Source organism: Carassius carassius, chromosome 38 (assembly GCF_963082965.1).
Source record: "Carassius carassius chromosome 38, fCarCar2.1, whole genome shotgun sequence".
NCBI lineage: Eukaryota > Metazoa > Chordata > Actinopteri > Cypriniformes > Cyprinidae > Carassius > Carassius carassius.
Genome location: NC_081792.1, coordinates 13,746,049 through 13,765,778, shown reverse-complemented (window position 1 = coordinate 13,765,778; position 19,730 = coordinate 13,746,049). Strand labels below are relative to the sequence as shown.

The following is a 19,730-nucleotide window of genomic DNA, read 5'->3' as shown; positions in this document are numbered from 1 at the left end:
ACAGAGGCTTCTAGCTGGATATGAATCTTGTGTATAAATATTATCAGTTAATTTAGTGGAAATTTCACACACAAAGCACATCATGTTATCAGACAGGATGTATCCCTATCCCTATGTCTTATTAAGGCTCATTCATTTGTATTTCTTATGATGTCAAATATCATTGAGATTCCATGATTAGGGCTGGGCAATATATCAAATAAGCAAAATATTAGAGATGATTTTAATTGACTACACTTTGGTTCATAAGACAATATACAGTCATGGCCAAAAATATCGGCACTCTAGGTAAATATGATCAAAGAAGGCTGTGACAATTCATCTGCATTGTTAATTCTTTTGAACTTTTATTATAAAAAAATAACAAAAATGTATCCATTCATTGGATAATAAGAATTTAAAATGGGGGGAAATATCATTATGAAATAAAAGTTTTTCTCAAATACTCGTTGGACACAATTATTGGCACCCCTATAAATTCTTATGAGTAAAATATCTCTGAAGTATATTCCCATTCATATTCACAGTTTTGAGCACTCCAGCATGATTATAAACATGAAATTATCCAGCCATGGCTTCCTGTTTCACAGAAATATAAAGAGGAGGGAAAACAAAGCCAAAATTCCCTTAATCATCCATCAAAATGAGAAAAACTAAAGAATATATTTCTGTTGCGCAGCAAAAAATACTTAAGCTTCACAAATTAGTGAAATGGCTTTAGATGGGTTTGGTGAACACAGAGATAAAAAGTACCCCATGTACACAACGAAATATACTGCTGTATTTTTGATGTTGTGGGCCTATATTTCTGCTGGAGGTCCTGGAGATCTTGTTTAGACACATGGCATCTTTGATTCTATCAAATACCAATAGGTAAAAAATCTAAAAGTGACTGACTCTGCTAGAAATCTTATAATGGGCCATGTTTGGATCTTCCAGCTGTACAATAATCCAAACACAAACCTCAAAAACAACACAGAAATGGGTGACTGAGCACAAAACCAAGCTTCTGCTATAGCCATTCCAGTCCTCTGACCTGAACCCTACAGGAAATGAGAGGAGTGAATTGAAGAGAATAAGCACCGACATGGAGCTGGGAATCTAAAGGGTCTGGAGTGATTCTGGATAAAGGAATTGTCTCTGATCTCTTGTCAGGTGTTCTGTAAAATACAGATATTTCAGATTAATAAGAAATACATACAGTGAGGTATTTACATAAAATATTGTCAAAAGGTTGATATGGGCAGGTGTGGCCTTAAGGTTAGAGACTTGGACTAGTTACCCGAAGGTTGCCGGTTATAGATATAGCTGCCCACTGCTCTGGGGGGGTGTTCACGGTGTGTTCACTTCTCACTGCTGTTAAATGCAGTTAAATGGGTTAAATGCAGAGCACCAATTCTGAGTATGGGATACCATACTTGGCAAATGTCACGACTTTCACTTTAATAAAAAGATATATATTTTTTCCAGATCTATTGCTTAGCCTTAATCTCTTTATCTTGTAGTTCACAACAACTCTCTTCATTGTTCATGATACATACTGAGGGACAGAAACAAGCGCGTTCACAGAATGCTGTTCATCACGACTGCACACCTCTGAGTCACATCTCTCTCACCCACTTTATTCCTGCTCTGTGTAACATCACACATTCATTTTAAGAGATGATTTGCACTTTAAAAATAACAACAAAGTATCATCAGCTCAATATATATATATATATATATATATATATATATATATATATATATATATATATATATATACAGTATATATATAAAGGACAGTACAGACCAAAAGTTTGGAAACACCTTCTCATTCAAAGAGTTTTCTTTATTTTCATGACTATGAAAATTGTAGATTCACACTGAAGGCATCAAAACTATGTATTAACAAATGTGGAATTATATATGGAATTATATACATAACAAAAAAGTGTGAAACAACTGAAAATATGTCATATTCTAGGTTCTTCAAAGTAGCCACCTTTTGCTTTGATTACTGCTTTGCACACTCTTGGCATTCTCTTGATGAGCTTCAAGAGGTAGTCACCTGAAATGGTCTTCCAACAGCCTTGAAGGAGTTCCCCGAGAGATGCTTAGCACTTGTTGGCCCTTTTGCCTTCAGTCTGCGGTCCAGCTCACCCCTAAACCATCTCGATTGGGTTCAGGTCCGGTGACTGTGGAGTCCAGGTCATCTGGCGCAGCACCCCATCACTCTCCTTCTTAGTCAAATAGCCCTTGATGCCTTCAGTGTGACTCTACAATTTTCATAGTCATGAAAATAAAGAAAACTCTTTGAATGAGAAGGTGTGTCCAAACATTTGGTCTGTACTATATATATATATATATATATATATATAATATGCAGTATGGTTTAATTAGGAGTTGGAAATAGGAAGTAGTTTGCAGTTTTCAGTGGACCGAGTTAGTGAAATTTTCTTGGCAAAATCAGCATTACATGTACTGGTTTAAAAACGAGTTGTGCCCATGCATCTAAACCTTCTCTAAATGACAGTTTCTCCTGTCACAGAAAAATAATTGCAAATGGCTGTAGATGTAATGGCCATAGAGGTCTGCACTTACAAGAACTGCCACAATGAAGAAGTGATGGGCTTAAACCATCATTAATATTCAAGGTGAAGTCCCTCTCAGTCTCCAGCACTGTTTAGGTGACCCTCAACTCACAAGCTGTAGCCCCGGAGAATAAGCATGCTGATCAGTCCACCCCAAAGCCAGGAGCGGACCTAAACCTGACAGATCTGTGGTCTAAATCCCCTTCCCAAAATCACTGCCTTCTTTGCCTGTCCCATCCGAATATTTGGATACTCCTGTCCCACCTGGAGATCTTCTTCTGACTATGTTCCTGCCTCCCTTTCTGGGCCCATCTCTCTTGCTGGTTACGGCCAGTCCCCTGGATCCGTCTGAGCTACTGGTGTTGTCTAACTCCTCAGCTCTTCACCCGCTGCTAGGTCTGTGTGGTTTGTCAGCTTCGCCTAGGGTTTCACCTCCACCAGCTTGGCATGAGGCTGAGTCCCCAGGTGCACCCTGGATCTCCAGGCCCAATGTCTACACTTTTGTAGCCGGCCGGCTCCACTTTCCCCCTCTTCACCATGGCCCGACTGCCCTGGGACTCCTCTGGGCTCCCTCGTCCATCAAAACAAACCTTAGTGAGTTGTCTCTCAGCTTCCGAAATGGACTTTTGCACCTGCGGCAGGGATTCAACCCTAAACCCCTTTGTCTCCATTGGGTTCCCTCCTTGCTTCAGTTTCCCCATCGTGCTCGCACACAACATCATCTCCCTGGTAAGCCAAGTCCCTGTTTCCACCTTGGTCACACAGGCCAGTAACTCCACCTTGGGCTCCAAAGCTTTCGATGACGCCCTTGGGCATCGACCTCTCTGCTCCCAGTCCGTTCCTCGACTCGCACTTGCTCCACCTCCATCGAGTGGCTTCAGGGTTTCCCTTAACCCTTCAGCTAAAACTCCACACCCTGGTTCCTCCCATAGAAGGCCCCACCATGGTGTCTGTCTCCTCTGGAATCCTGTCAATCAAGATCTTAATACCCACCTCCAAAGCCCCCTTCCTTAGTTGGACATTGTACAGCACGAGACCACCTTTCCAAGAGGGGTGTAATGTCATGATTATGTATTATGTATCTGTATGTTTGTTCATGTTAGTTCCTTCAGTTACTGATTATTTAATCCTTGTCCAGCTGTTCCTGTTTAGTTCCCTCATTTACTATGTGTGTATATATACTCCCTGTTCTCTTTAGTTCCTTCTCGGTTATTGTCTGTGTTGAATATGGTTGTGATTCTTATGGCAAGGCAAGGCAAGTTTATTTATATAGCACATTTCGTACACAATGGTAATTCAAAGTGCTTTACATAAAAGAAAGTAAAATAATAATGGCTTAAAATGAATTTAAAAACAGTTCGAAAATGATTTTACATAAAAAACAGTGAAAAATAGTGCAATCAGTTCGGAAATTGCACAGTGCTCATTCAATAAATGCACAGCTAAACAGATTGTTTTTGAGTCTAGATTTAAATGTGACTACTGTTTTAGCACATCTGATCTCTTCTGGAAGCTGCTTCCAACTGCGGGCAGCATAGTAACTAAAGGCGGACTCCCCTTGTTTTGTGTGAACCCTTGGTATTTCTAACTGACTCGATCCTAGTGATCTGAGTGCTCTGTTAGGTTTATATTCAGTGAACATATCTGCAATATATTTCGACCCTAGGTCATTTAGTGACTTATATACGAGTAAAAGTACTTTAAAATCAATCCTAAATGTAACTGGAAGCCAGTGTAAGGACCTGAGGACTGGTGTGATATGCTCAGATTTTCTGGTTCTAGTCAGAATCCCGGCAGCAGCGTTCTGAATTAGCTGCAGCTGTCTAATGGTCTTTTTGGGAAGGCCGGTGAGGAGCCCATTACAATAGTCCACGCTGCTGGTGATAAAGGCATGAACAAGTTTCTCCAAGTCTTGGCTGGAAACAAAACATCTAATTCTAGCAATGTTTTTTAAATGATAATATGCTGATTTAGTTACTGCTTTGACATGACTACTGAAACTAAGATTTGTCTCCAGAATCACACCAAGATTCCTGACTTGATTTTTAGTTGTTTGACCCCTAGAGTCAAGGTAAGCACTCACCTTGAAAACTTCAGCTTTGTTTCCAAATGCAATGACTTCAGTTTTTTCCTTATTTAAATGAAGAAATTTCTGGCACATCCAACTATTAATTTCATCAATGCATTGGCAGAGGGAGTCAATGGGGCTGTAGTCATTTGGAGATAAGGCTAGGTAAATCTGGGTATCATCAGCATAGCTTTGATAGGCAATTTGGTTCTTTCTCATTATTTGACTTAGTGGAAGCATATACAGGCTAAACAAGAGCGGTGCAAGAATTGAGCCTTGTGGGACTCTTATGCTATTTTTTAAAAGACTTTGCTTTTCTCATCATCTCCTTCATCATGAGCTTCCTACAACCACCTTTCCATGACACAATTTTTTGATTAAGTTTTATATAAAAAAAAATAATAAAAAAATTTCATTAAAAAAATAATATTGTTTTTTTATATATATTATTTTCTAAATCTAACCAATCTAACACCTAAATTGAGGTCATTGCCCTTAAAGAAAAAAAGACAAAGATGAATAACTGATTAATAAGAGTTCTATATTTTAAAATAGCTTACATTTATGAGCATTTGTTTCAAACTTCTTTAAATTATAGTAGTTTGAAAAATGACACTTTTTAAAGTGGCTTCAAAAACATAGATTTCTACTTATATCTCTCCCTGGCCTGTCCCTCATTTAACCCTGGCCTGTTAATGCGATTTCCTGTCCTTTATTATTCAAAGGCTCTCTGTGTGTCTGGGCATGAGGGACTGTCTGCAGGATGTGTGTTACTTTTGCCTCTTTCTGCTCGTTATGATCTCTCTCTGTGATTAAATGACCCCTTCAATAATGACATCCAGCACAGACAAACGGCGGAGGACATGGTGAACTACTGAAGCAGCAAAACGCTGCTGTGACACTGCCCAGAGACAGGCCACATGGTCGCCGATATGTTTAATGAAGGGAGTGATGAGTTATTGATGCCTCCACTCTAATTAGAGGTCTAGAAGTGTCCGCGGCAGTCATAGCGGTGACAGCAAATACAAAGACGGGCATTGATTGTGTTGGGATGGACTGACTTTGGGTTTTGCAGTCTGAAAGAGCACAGGCACACAACTACTGTTCTAGTTGACTGGCGCAGGCCTATTCCTTTTAGTTACCCTTCTTGGATCAGAGAAACTAATTACTGGCATTAACTTCAAAACCAATAATTAAAGGTTTAGGGGTGTGGAAGGTGCTTAGACAATCTTCAATTTGAATTTAGACTGATAATGTTTCTTTTGGTCTGTTTCGAGCTGTTCTAAAATCTAGTGAGCTCCCTTGCTGTCTATTCTACATAGACAACATCCTAACTAAAACAAACAATTCAAAATAATATTTTAATAACATGTTTTGACTCTCATACACAAGCTACTGAGACTAACAATGGATTCCAATAGTGATTTAAATTAGTATGTACATATCACAAATATTGGGTAAATTATTTTTAATGATACAGAGCACTACAATGAATATTTATTTCAACTCATCTGTCATCTTGTATAATTTTTATCCCCTCGACTTACTGAAATGCATTCTGTGATTGTTTTATATTTTAAACATGCAAGCAATTCTGACTGAATTTTGATAAAATAAGGTATCTTAGAGGGTGGCATAACTTGTAAACACACAATGGCAGCTCACAAACTTTGGATCAAATTTTTGTGTTAAAATTTTAGCATAAGAGTGGCCTGTTGTGTGAAAGTGTATGAGGACTCTTAAGACTGTAACACTGGCTACGTTCACACTGCAGGACTTAATGCTCAATTCCGATTTTTAGAAAAAATTCTATTTTTTTTGCAAGGCCGTTCACATTTCCAATTAAATGCGACCTTTTGTGATCTTCTGTGTGAACGTGAAATGACCCAGAAGTGACCCGCATGCGCAGAAGAGTACTCAACGCTCAACGACGTCACTCGTTGTTTGCGGAAGCAGCTAACATTAAACATGGATGTCAACAACAGTGTAGTCAACAGCGGAGCTCTTTTTGCAATATTAAAGTTATTTTCCCAACGGAGCCAGCACAATTACAATCTTCTCATTTTAAGAAGAAAATTAAAAAGAAGGAGGAGAGCAAGGTTTTTGGCCATGGCGTTTTGTGAAGCAGTGTTAGCAACGTCGGTACAGAGAAACGTATGGGTGCGGAGTCGCAGCCAGGAGTGGTGGGATACTGATGTGAGTGGCTTCACTAATACAGAATTCATCAGTTTATCTTCTCGTTCCCGCCTACTTCAACGCAGAATTATGACGTTTGTAGCATATCAATGACGTACGGGTCGGATACATGTGGCCTGGCCATTCAGACGGAGGTCGCATTTCAAAAGATCGGATACGTACAGTATCGGATTCAGGACCACATACCCAAGTGGCCTGGGACACATTTGAAAAGATCGGATCTGTGTCGTTCAGACTGTCATGAAAAGATCAGATACAGGTCGCATAGGGGCAAAAAAATCGGAATTGGGTCGTTTCAGCCTGCAGTGTGAACGTAGCCTAATTTTCATTATTGTGAAATGGAAAACAGATTAATATAAAATTAAATATCATGGTTGAATTTGTTGTACTGCCTACAACCCGAATTCCGGAAAAGTTGGGACGTTATTTAAATTTTAATAAAATGAAAACTAAAGGAATTTCAAATCACATGAGCCAATATTTTATTCACAATAGAACATAGATAACATAGCAAATGTTTAAACTGAGAAAGTTTACAATTTTATGCACAAAATGAGCTCATTTCAATTTTGATTTCTGTTACAGGTCTCAAAATAGTTGGGACGGGGCATGTTTACCATGGTGTAGCATCTCCTTTTCTTTTCAAAACAGTTTGAAGACGTCTGGGCATTGAGGCTATGAGTTGCTGGAGTTTTGCTGTTGGAATTTGGTCCCATTCTTGCCTTATATAGATTTCCAGCTGCTGAAGAGTTCGTGGTCGTCTTTGACGTATTTTTCGTTTAATGATGCGCCAAATGTTCTCTATAGGTGAAAGATCTGGACTGCAGGCAGGCCAGGTTAGCACCCGGACTCTTCTACGACGAAGCCATGGTGTTGTTATAGCTGCAATATGTGGTTTTGCATTGTCCTGCTGAAATAAACAAGGCCTTCCCTGAAATAGACGTTGTTTGGAGGGAAGCATATGTTGCTCTAAAACCTTTATATACCTTTCAGCATTCACAGAGCCTTCCAAAACATGCAAGCTGCCCATACCGTATGCACTTATGCACCCCCATACCATCAGAGATGCTGGCTTTTGAACTGAACGCTGATAACATGCTGGAAGGTCTCCCTCCTCTTTAGCCCGGAGGACACGGCGTCCGTGATTTCCAACAAGAATGTCAAATTTGGACTCGTCTGACCATAAAACACTATTCCACTTTGAAATAGTCCATTTTAAATGAGCCTTGGCCCACAGGACACGACGGCGCTTCTGGACCATGTTCACATATGGCTTCCTTTTTGCATGATAGAGCTTTAGTTGGCATCTGCTGATGGCACGGCGGATTGTGTTTACCGACAGTGGTTTCTGAAAGTATTCCTGGGCCCATTTAGTAATGTCATTGACACAATCATGCCGATGAGTGATGCAGTGTCGTCTGAGAGCCCGAAGACCACGGGCATCCAATAAAGGTCTCCGGCCTTGTCCCTTACGCACAGAGATTTCTCCAGTTTCTCTGAATCTTTTGATGATGTTATGCACTGTAGATGATGAGATTTGCAAAGCCTTTGCAATTTGACGTTGAGGAACATTGTTTTTAAAGTTTTCCACAATTTTTTTACGCAGTCTTTCACAGATTGGAGAGCCTCTGCCCATCTTTACTTCTGAGAGACTCTGCTTCTCTAAGACAAAGCTTTTATAGCTAATCATGTTACAGACCTGATATCAATTAACTTAATTAATCACTAGATGTTCTCCCAGCTGAATCTTTTCAAAACTGCTTGCTTTTTTAGCCATTTGTTGCCCCCGTGCCAACTTTTTTGAGACCTGTAGCAGGCATTAAATTTTAAATGAGCTAATTAAGTGGATAAAAGTGTAAAATTTCTCAGTTTAAACATTTGCTACGTTATCTATGTTCTATTGTGAATAAAATATTGGCTCATGTGATTTGAAATTCCTTTAGTTTTCATTTTATTAAAATTTAAAAAACGTCCCAACTTTTCCAGAATTCGGGTTGTACAATTAAATTAAACTAATTGATTCTGTTAATGAAGTTCCTCATTGTAAGTCACTTTGGATAAAATGGTAATGAATACATAATGAATGCAATATAAATAAATGTGAATTCATTAATTGATGTATAATTCTGGTCTGAGTTCTACAAGTTTTTGGACCAAACATTTGTTCTTTATAATTTACTCTTTTCTGTTATCTAATTACAACATAATAGTGCCTTGTTCTGTGACCTCATACTGCTAACTCTTACATTCTATGTAGGCTCGTGTCAGTTAATAAAAACTGTTGTGAAACTCTGACAACATAATTTCATTTAACCCAATAGCTAACTTTTGTTGTCAATAGCCATTAACAATAACTAGTTTTCAGAAAAGTGCAGCAGATAAAAGGAATGAAGCAACCTAGACATATTTCAAACATGCTCAGAATAAAAACACAGTTACTGAAAGCAGAAATATAGGGTTGGGAGGGACTTCATTCTTTTGTTCAAGAATGCATGCATGGGGTTTGTTTGTGTATTCAATGAACACAAAGCTCTAGGTTAAACGTGAGTCTCTCATTGTCATTTCAAGGTGAATTAAGCATTTAGACAGTCTCCCCTGCATATGCACCATCTGTGACAGTCTGTCCCCTCACTTCCTTTCTGCTTTTTCTCTCCACAAGGTATGGTTGTTGTCATCTACGTTGGGAGAAAATGCTTTGAGCTGATCTGGGAGCAGTGCCAGGTGCCACACACCAGTCTGTTTCCTCTTATATGCTCCATTTTAGCATAAACTGTAATTAAAGCAACTTGGCACTACACTTAGCACAGAAATTTCACAGTTCAGACCAACGGCTTTAGATATGAAGAACACAACAACATTAATTAGCTTGAACTGCTTTTTTCTTATAGTTTTACAATATTTTCCATTAAATAAGTAACAAAACATTAAGAACATAGGAACATTTTCTGGGCGTGGGTGGGAATTTAAGAACCGAATCCGCAAAAATTAGGCTGAGGGACGAGTCATAAATCAGCAAAACAGTCAAGAACTAAATGATCCTAATCCCACTTTATCTTTTCAGATACAACCACAAATCCCATATCTACTGGAAATCTAAATTTAGAGGGTGCCAGGTTGGTACAAATAATGGTATCTGCTCTGGAGCAGAAAATAATTTGCCTTTTACTGCATTTTTACATGCATTTCTTTTTTTAGATTAACCTCAGTAAGATTGAAAAAAACATTAATACTATATCTCATATGTCTCTGGTGAGGTTTGTCATTTCTTGAGTCTCTAAAATAAAGTCTGACCTAGTCCAGGGGTTTTTAATGCCAAGGAAACATATAAAGATGATATTTTAATAAATTTTGGTTGGATTATTAGCTTTTATTTGTCATTGTACTAAAGCCAAAACACATTACTGAAACAAGAAGAAAAAGAAAAAAATCCTAGAAATATACCACAAATAAACATTTTATTAAAAAAAAAAAAAAAAAAAACATTGATTTATTTCTGCCCTGTTGGTTCCCTTTCATTAAAGGCATGACTTTCATGTAAATCTGCATTGTCAGATGAAAGTCCGGTCAGGGCAATTTAAGACTGTAATAGACTATTGATTGTTTTTTTGTTTTTTTTTTAATGATGTGGTAAAGGCTGAGGATAAGTGTGCGAGTGGGACTGAATGAGTGATTCGATTTGGATAAAATAATCCAGCAATATGTTGTTAGTATTCATCAGTTATGCTGAAACGGTTCCCTCATTATTGATTCCAACTGAGACATCATCACTTACACTACATGGCCTGCATGTCACACAGGAAGTTCATACATAAGCACAGTGAGCAGAAAATTACTCTGAAACAATGGTGACAAGCATAACCTACAGTAACAGTACTGTATCTATTAAATTAAAATGAAAAAGTAAAATTGTGACTTTTAAAACAAGTGAGCTCATTTTATCACAAAAAATTAACTTTAGTATTGTAAAAAATAACTCTCATTATTGTAAATTGGAAAACATTAATATACAATTATATTATTATAATAAATATATAAAATAAATACCATATTATGATAAAATATACTGCCTTTAATTATTGTTGCATAATATGTACCTCATTAATTAATTCACTATGAATAAATTACAAAATAGTAATAGTAAAGTATTATTTTTTATTTTTATTAAAATTTTTCAAAAACAGTTTTTACCATGGTATATAAGAAATTACTTTATTATAGAAATGAAAATCATAATAAAATATTTATAAAAGACTATACAAGATGCAATAAAAATAATGAAAATTACTGATAAAATGTGCTAATAGTAAACCTTTATTTTGTTTATACAAAATAATTATACAAAACAAAAAAAATCTGTATTTTTTTTTTGCACTGTATATTGATCTAGGTATGGGGGCTTTTGTAACCACTCAGAATACCCTAGCAACCACCCGCAATACCCTACCATGACCGCGGTAAAACTTGTGCCACTCAAATTTTTCTACAAATATAAATAATCATCCTTATATTAATAAAATAAAAATAAATAAATAAACACAAATGTTTCCTGTGAGTATACAAGATAAACTGAGATTTTTAGCTATAATCATCACTTGAAAAACACTATTTCCAAAGCCCCAGGGTATGCCAGTACACCCTGGTAATATAAACCTGTACAATGAATCATGTTCCTATAAAACACATTTATAAGTACATTGCATATCCCACAGTGTGACATTTAATTCGAGTCACAGCGAGTTATAGCGAAGTCCAGGTTATTCTGATCACCCAATGTATGTATGATTCCAATCAGATTTCCTTTGAGAGTCGGACAACCTTGAACCAGAGGAATCCTGTTGCTGTGTCACACTGCGGCTCTTTCCACCCACGCGCCACCATCTACTGCAAGCTTCCAAAACAAGTGTGACAAACCTCTTACTTACAGACACAAACTCAGCCTCGCTTTTTTCACACCTCTAACTCTACGCCCTGCCAAGATGTTCAAGTTTCTCCCCGAATTTCTGTGAGCACCACCCCCGGCTTCAATACAAACAGACGTCTGCGCTCATCTCCACCCTCGCCGCTAACCCTGGCTCCCCCGCGTGCCATTCACCCAGCCAAGATGGAGCGAATTTCAGCTCAGGCTTTGCAGACCATCTCAATTGAGGGAGCAGAGAGGATGCAGAAACTGAGAGGGAGCAAAAAATATGGAAACCAAAGCAGTGGGGCTGCAAATCCATTTCTGTCTTAGCGCATTGCAAGCATCGTACATCCTTTAGGACTACCATCAACCACTGCTGTACTGGAACAGGAAGAAAGCGAGAGAGCTTATTGACGGTCACTCAAGTTTTGTGACACAGCTAAATGGAATCAGGCTAGAAATGAAAACCAACACTATAAAATTTTCATTGAAGGAAGCCCTTGTTACAAGCTCTGAATTAAGTTTTAATAGCTTACCGTGGCTTAATCCGTTGTCTTTTTATCAACAAAGATTTATGATTTACGTGTCAAAAGTGTTTTTTTGCAGCAATGCTATAGAAAAACCATTTTTAGTTCCCAAAAAACCTTTCATCAAATAGTTCTTAAAAGGACCATGATTTTAATTTTAATAATTTTGAATAATCTAAAGAACATTTTAATAATTTAAAGAATATTTTCTACTATACAGAACATTTTTGGAATGGAAAGGTCCCATGGATGTTAAAGATTCTAAATGGAACCATCATTGCCAATAAAGAACCTTTATTTTATAAAGTAAAAGGTGTAATGTTTTTACAGCATCCTTGACAGTATGTTCTTAAGTCAGAAAGACCGTGGCAACCGTTGATCCAAGGTAGTTAATTACATAAAGAAAGAAAAAAAAATCCATTAAACAATGCTGTTATCTATCAGAATTGTAAATGAATTAGGCTTTCAAAATTAAGGTTTCCATTAAAATAATTAAAGGTAGATGTGTGAATTTCAAATCCAATTAAAGTATAAAGCTTGGGGTCTAAAAAATTAATCTAATCGCTGCATTTCCCCTTTAAAACCAAATTTTCCAAAACAGCATGGGAGAGCCTAAATGAAAATGGAACTTGTTCACAAAAAGACATACCACTGACAATTATTTCACAATTCTACTGCACATAAACCATCAAACTAGACTTGAATTAAATATGATATTCTTAGCAAAAGAGAAGGGCTTTTACATAATTTACAAAGAAATTCTCAATCTGAGGATCACTCACACCTCTCAAAGCCACTCCATCTAACGCTGCAATTTTACTAGAATGCCTGTTGATGGTGGGTCTTATTATACAGCAGGATGGAAACATGGATTCAACTACAAACATTAGACATGTCAAAAATGTCAGCAAATTCACAACAGTTTCTGCATTGTGGACTAAACATGCATGATAAACCCAGAGCAAGATGCTATCTGTGTCCTCACTGGACTTAATCTTTCAGGAAATTTTTGCTGCTGTATAAGTGTTTGATTTTTATTTCATTTCTGAATAGATTGGATGTGTGCTGTAGATTAATGCATATGAGAATGAGTTTCACAGTCAGCAAGTGACCTTCAACATCGAAGAGTAGTTAAAATAATGTCAGTTGCTGAATCGATAATGTTTAAAAAAAATGTTGATACAATGTTGACGCTAATATGACAGCAGTTAGTTGCACGTAAAAAGAAAAAAAAATCTACAATTACGAGATTAAAGCTGTAATATTTCGAGATTAAAGTTGAATACTACGAGAATAAAGTCGAAATATTATGAGAATAAAGTTGAAATGTTTCGAATAAAATATTTCGAGAATAATAGTCAAAATATTACAAGAATAAAGTCGAAATATTACGAGAATAAAGTCTAAACATTTCGAGAATAAAGTCAAAATACTACGAGAATAAAGTCGAAATACTACGAGAATAAAGTCGAAATATTATGAGAATAAATTCGAACGTTTCAATAATAAAGATGTCAGAACAAAGTCTCAGCTTTCAAAATCTGTCAGTTTTATAGTGAAATACAAACAATGTACTGTATTACAATAATGTGTTTTTTTTCATGCTCTTTAAAGTGGAGTGACAGATCGCTGTGTTTGGTTCAGTTTAATGGCATGCGAGTCTATCCGATTACAATAATGAGACATTATTTTCATTATAAATTAAGCTATACTATTTTTCCATCCCTTCTGATGTTTCATTAACTTTTATATCTTGCTATAAACTTTACTCTCTTTATTCTTTATTCTCCAAACATTTCGACTTTAATCTCATAGCATTTTGACTTTATTCTTGTAGTATTTAGATTTTGACTCTGATTTTGAATTATTCCCAAGATATTACGACTTTAATCTTGTAATCTTAGATTTATTTATTAATTTTTAATTTTTTTATTTAATGTGGCACTAAAATGCCATGGTATCCTAACGGTTATGAAAAGGTGAACAAGATATTTTTGAATCAACACTGAAGTTTGAACAAGATCTGCAAAATAAAGCAAGCTGAAACGTTGACAGAATATCAATGTTGATTTGATTCATCAGAAAATCTAACAATGAATCAACCTTTTTCTAAGACAGTGATTCATCTGTAAACAACATTAAAATATAGAATGGATAACATTATATGGATAGTTTACCCGATAGTTTAATTTTATCATCATTTACCCTCATGTCAGCAGAAGATAGGACAATGTTCTCCCGCTGGAACGTTTTACGGTTGTTCTTGTCGCCAGGGAGGCCGTATTAACAGGATACTTTATATAAAGCGAGCTGTCACCAAACCAAATGTTCAGAGGGGCCGAGGTAGGATACATCAGGGTGGAGGAACTAGAGACATTATCTTGATGAAGCTGTGATCAATATAGCCAGTGTAAGCCAATGAAAACCAGATAGCATCTCTTTAACTAAGATTAGACTCTGCAAGTTCAACGTGTGCCCAACTGATTTAAGAGATGGCTCCGTCTCCCCATTTAACTCTTCATGGTGGGAATCAATTATGGCTTCTTCTCTGACATGTGACCTTGGAGAGCCGAGATCTGGACTCCAGGTGTTGTAGAGAATGGAGTGATCATTTCCTGTTCTCTATTGGGTTTCATGTCGGTGGATACATACCTCCTTTTCTACAAATTTTCTTGCCGGGTTTTCTGGCACATTCCTTGGATATTCTTTTTACTGCAAAATGAATAGAAGACTAAAAAATAACATGGGAGTCCGTTATGGACATCAGGAGCATGCAACAGCACAACTTGACTGAAAGAGGAAGAGATGAGTTTAACGAGAAGTAGTTCTCTGACTTAAATCATCATTATCATCATGAGTACTGCATAAAATATTCCCCCTTTATGGTTCCTTTATGGGCTGTTTACACTAAAGTGTGTGTCTGTATAACAAGTACAGGAAGGGAAAAGAAACCCGACCACCTAAGTTGGACGTGCTGCAGCACACAGAGAGATTTGCATGTGCAGGGGATGGTAGGAAGGTTAGGACACACATACAGCCTTGCACACACTCGCTCACATGTATTAAGCAGCGGCATGCATCGGACATGCAGATATCATGCTATTTTTTTCCGCTGCACAAATGAAACTGACACAGTGAGATGACAAAGACAGGTCGGTACGACCTGCCCGCACATGAACTCACCATCCTCCGTTGGCACGTATATGTTTAAGAATAAGCAGTCCTCGCTCTGGTCCTGTACGTAGGATGACACCACTTCAATACTGTTGGTGAACCAAACTGGGAGCATTACGTCCGGTAGCCTGCCCTCCAGTAGGGTTTGGGGACAAACGGGGCCAAACTGAGTTGCGTTACGGATATCTGACCATGAAAGAGGTGGCTCAGGCGGTTGGAAGCGCCTTTCGCCTGTAGGAGGTGCTGCGTAGGGGACCCCGAGGAACTGGATGACAGGCCCCAGAATCTCATTGTTGAGTTCCTTTTTGAATCCCCGCAGTTTGCCGTAAGTTGTAGTGACAATGGGGTCTGTTTCATCCAGTTTTTGCGAGGCTGCCAGCTGTGAGTGCAGGGCCAAGCCTAATATCCAACACAAGAATGACAGATCCAGGCTAGCGCTGAGACCTAGCCGCGGACACATGGCCCTCCACACACCGCGCAGGCGGTTTGGCTGTTGGAAGGGCATGTTCAATCCTCTTCACGCTAGTCACGCTAAGAGCGGACGTACTAGTTTATATCCACTTGCACGAAAGAAACGATCAAACCCAAGGTGCCAGATGTTCCGATAGCAAAGCTGTCAAAAATCTCAAAGCCTCATTGCATGGCAAGTATTCCCACATGGAATTAAATACGGATCCGAGCAACATCTTCATCAAGACCAGCATTCGTCAGGTCCCATCCTACTGACAACATAGCTTTCCATCCTGGCTATGTACGGGCAGGGGTGGGGGAGGCGTTTCTGGTAGGTTGTCCACAGATAAATCAAGCCTGGTGTAGTGGTTGGTCTATATCCTGCTGGGGGGAAAAATAAAAATAAATTAGTGGCGAGACAGATTGGAGAACTCTGTTTTATTGGCATCTGTGATCTTGTATGCTTGCTATCCAACAGAATGTTCTAGAATCACAGCTCACCGGCATGACACAGCACCTGTCATACAGACCCATCGAGAGAGATAAGCAGAGCCTCGGCCACCGTTAAATCAAATACTTCTCCAATACACTCAAAGGCTGAAGTGATTATATAATAAAGCACAGTTTTAGAACCCACCTTGTCAGGTGGCATTCTGGGGTTTAACCCAGGGGATGTAAAAGGTAAATGTTTTTCAAATATCACAAATCATTAATTCACAAATATCATTGCATTTTACAATCTGAATTGGAGTTTTTTGCTCCATGTTGATTGTTGCACCACATTAAAATATTCCAAAAAATAGACATTTAGTAATACTTTTTAAAATATTTGTAAAATATTATATTATTAATAATAGAAAATGTTATTATTATATTATATATATTTGTCAAATAGTTGACAATAATGTTTGATATTAAAACAAAACTAGTTGTAAGTTCATGCCAAACCACTCTAGTAATTAATAATTTGATCGGCGGTCTCTATAAATGCCGATGTCATAAACCGATCTCACAACGTGCCTGCTGTGAGAGATTTGGTATGGCATGCAGTGGCACAGTCTCAATCTCTGTCCGGCACGGTTAAAACACTAAAGGTGAGGTACAATTCGTATTTCTGTATTAAGTAACTAACAAAGTAATTTGAAAACTTTCTGTGAGATCTCACAAACAGTGTGAGTGAATCACCACACACACTCTCTCTTTACCTCTCACAATGTGCAAATGGCTTCACATCACAATTAGAAAGCTGCACGCTGCTCAGTTGACACAGGATTGTCACTTTTGAAGCAGTGTAATATCATCACTAAAGTTTATCATTTGCATTTCTTTTGAAGTCTTACCAGTGTACCTGCACTCGCGCTCTCCTAGAGACATTATGCACCGCTCACACTCAAAGTGCACACACATAAGGCCGCCTCACATACAGCTCACAAAATCAGGTTTGCGCTGTGTTTATGCTATTGTCAGGGTTCCTACTCTTTTTCAGCTATCATTTTCCAGAACTTCAAGGACTTTTTCAAGACATTTTTAATTTAATTATGGCAGGAATAAAAGGCAATGATCGTGCCCTAAAGTAAGATATTCTTCTCTCTAGAAGTCTTTGCAGGCTTCAGTTTAAGGCTGTGACTTAACCATAAAATTAGCTTTCTAATACAAGCTCTTGATTATACATTACAACAAATGATTTTCAGAATCAATTTCAGTACCATAGCCCGAAAGTATTTAACTATTTTATTTGACTATTTGGAAATGAGTTCATTATTAATGCAAATAAGAATAATAAATAATATTTTAAAACATTGGCATGTATCCTTCAAATATTTTTCAATATAGTATTGCTTTAATAGGGTCAAGTGAAAAATGTGTGGATTTTGACTTAAACCTCTGATTGGCCATTCGATCACTCTTCACAGAAAACGATATAAATATGCACAGAAGCGCTTGAAAGCAGCTGCCTATCAGCGAGTAGGCCTACTGAATTGAGTCTTTACTTGGTTCTACCAATGCTGCAGAAAGGCCAGTATTGTTACATTTTTCAAATTTCAGAATTAGCTAGGTACTACTAAAAGCCAACTTTTGACAATAATCAAAATTATTAGTTAACAAGTTACTGAATTAATGTTAACAAAGCTGCGTCCTCAAAATTCTTGATTTGTTTTTAAAGCAAGAGATAAAATAGGATTAAAATACAATTTCATGAACAAGATGTTTTTGCTCTATGGCAGGCAGTGTTATCTGTAGCCATTTAAAATAATAGGCATTTTAATGACAATCTAAACAATGATGCTACATACATGAGCAGTTTCTGATTTAATTTAGATTTCATTAGATGTAATATCATTATCTGAAGCAAAAACTGAATGGTCTGACTTGGGCTTCGTGAAATTATACTGGCTAAAACATCTAGACGCAACAAAAACAGTAGATGGGCTGATTTAGACGCAGATTCACTCTCTGACAGCAGGTGGCACTTATGAAACAGCAGCAATACAGCGTTTCCCTGGTTACCGCTGTAAATGGAGCAGCTTCCTTATAAACAAAACTTTAGTATGAATTATAGAGAGGCAAATAAAAATAAAATACCATCTAAACTTACTTCCTGTAATCGACTATCAGTGATCGGCTCCAAAAATACTGATCGGAGCACTCTTATCAAAAAGTCTAAGTCTGGAGCAAAAACATGACAATAGGAAACCAAATATCAAAAAGCAGCACCACAAAATATTCCACATTCATTTAGTGCATCATCTTCACATTGTCAACTCACCGATCTGAGACAACCTTGCAAATGTGCGAGAACTATATTTGGATCCCTCTCAGAAAACAAATCTTAATAAGGAATAGAGGTTCATTTATAACCGTGGGCGAGTCTTCCCCAGTGGACACTGTGACAGGCGGATTCAGAACAAGCTTTCGTTCAGCTCGGTAAATGAGAAAAGCACCTCTGCCTCCTTGGCTCTACAATAGGGTTTATGTTCCACAACAATGGGGTATTTGTCTTGAGCACTACTGTAACACCACACACAGCCTCCCCTGGCGACTACCCTCCAACAACCAGATCATTCAGGACGACTGGAAGTGTCAGTAGACATGGACAGAGGGCCACACAGCCAGACAGGAAACAGACAAGGCTGAATGGAAGTGCAGGAGCTGACCTTTCTTCTACCCCATATAATGGAATCCACAGACAATGCTTAAAGAGCCTCCACTCTGTTTATACAAAATAAGTGGCTCTGGGGTCTAATCTACTGTAATAAAATAATGCAGATTTCAGTAATAGCACTGCCATTTTGCATTTCACTAATGGTGAAACAGAAACTGCTAGCATTTAATTAAATTCAAAAGGTTTTCAAACAAACCCATTGATTGGCTTTAGAGGTAAGAATGTAAAAAAAGAAAAAAAATTGGATAAGGTTGGTCTACTTGTTCTCTAACAAATGATAGCCATTAGTCATCAGTAACATCTAGTTACAGCATCTAATTGTCTTAGAATAAAAATAAGAATAAAATTGAAAGACTTTATATGTCTTATTTTAATGTATCTATTCTTGTTTGTTGTTTTTTTGTTTTTGTTTTTGTAAAAAATAATATAGTCAAATTATCATATAATTCAAAATAATAATTATTGAATTATTTGTAAGACCATTTTACATTGTGTTACTTTTGAGTTTGCCATGAATATGCTTATGATGCTGAATTGCTGATATGGTATAAAATAAAATAAAATAAAATAAAATAAAATAAAATAAAGCATTAATATGCAAGTTATTATATTAGCTAATTATTATAAGCATTAATATTTAAGCTCTTATAAAAGTCCATAATGTGTAAAAAAATATGAA

At 37.3% G+C, this 19,730-nt stretch overlaps 1 protein-coding gene across 4 annotated transcripts in view; it reads right to left on the bottom strand.

Moving 5' to 3' along the window:
• The window catches only part of LOC132119388 (neuroligin-1-like), a 320,010-nt gene that overhangs the window by 216,640 nt on the left and 83,640 nt on the right, over positions 1-19,730 (bottom strand). For 2 of the 4 annotated variants that reach the window (XM_059529287.1, XM_059529286.1), the window contains 2 exons: positions 15,448-16,272; positions 14,917-14,976 (listed from right to left, as the gene is read on the bottom strand). In XM_059529287.1, the coding sequence (XP_059385270.1) occupies positions 14,917-14,976; positions 15,448-15,943 (556 nt within the window). In that variant the 5' untranslated portion in view covers positions 15,944-16,272. The remainder of the gene's footprint in view (positions 1-14,916; positions 14,977-15,447; positions 16,273-19,730) is intronic. The other 2 variants (XM_059529289.1, XM_059529290.1) reach the window with 1 other exon arrangement.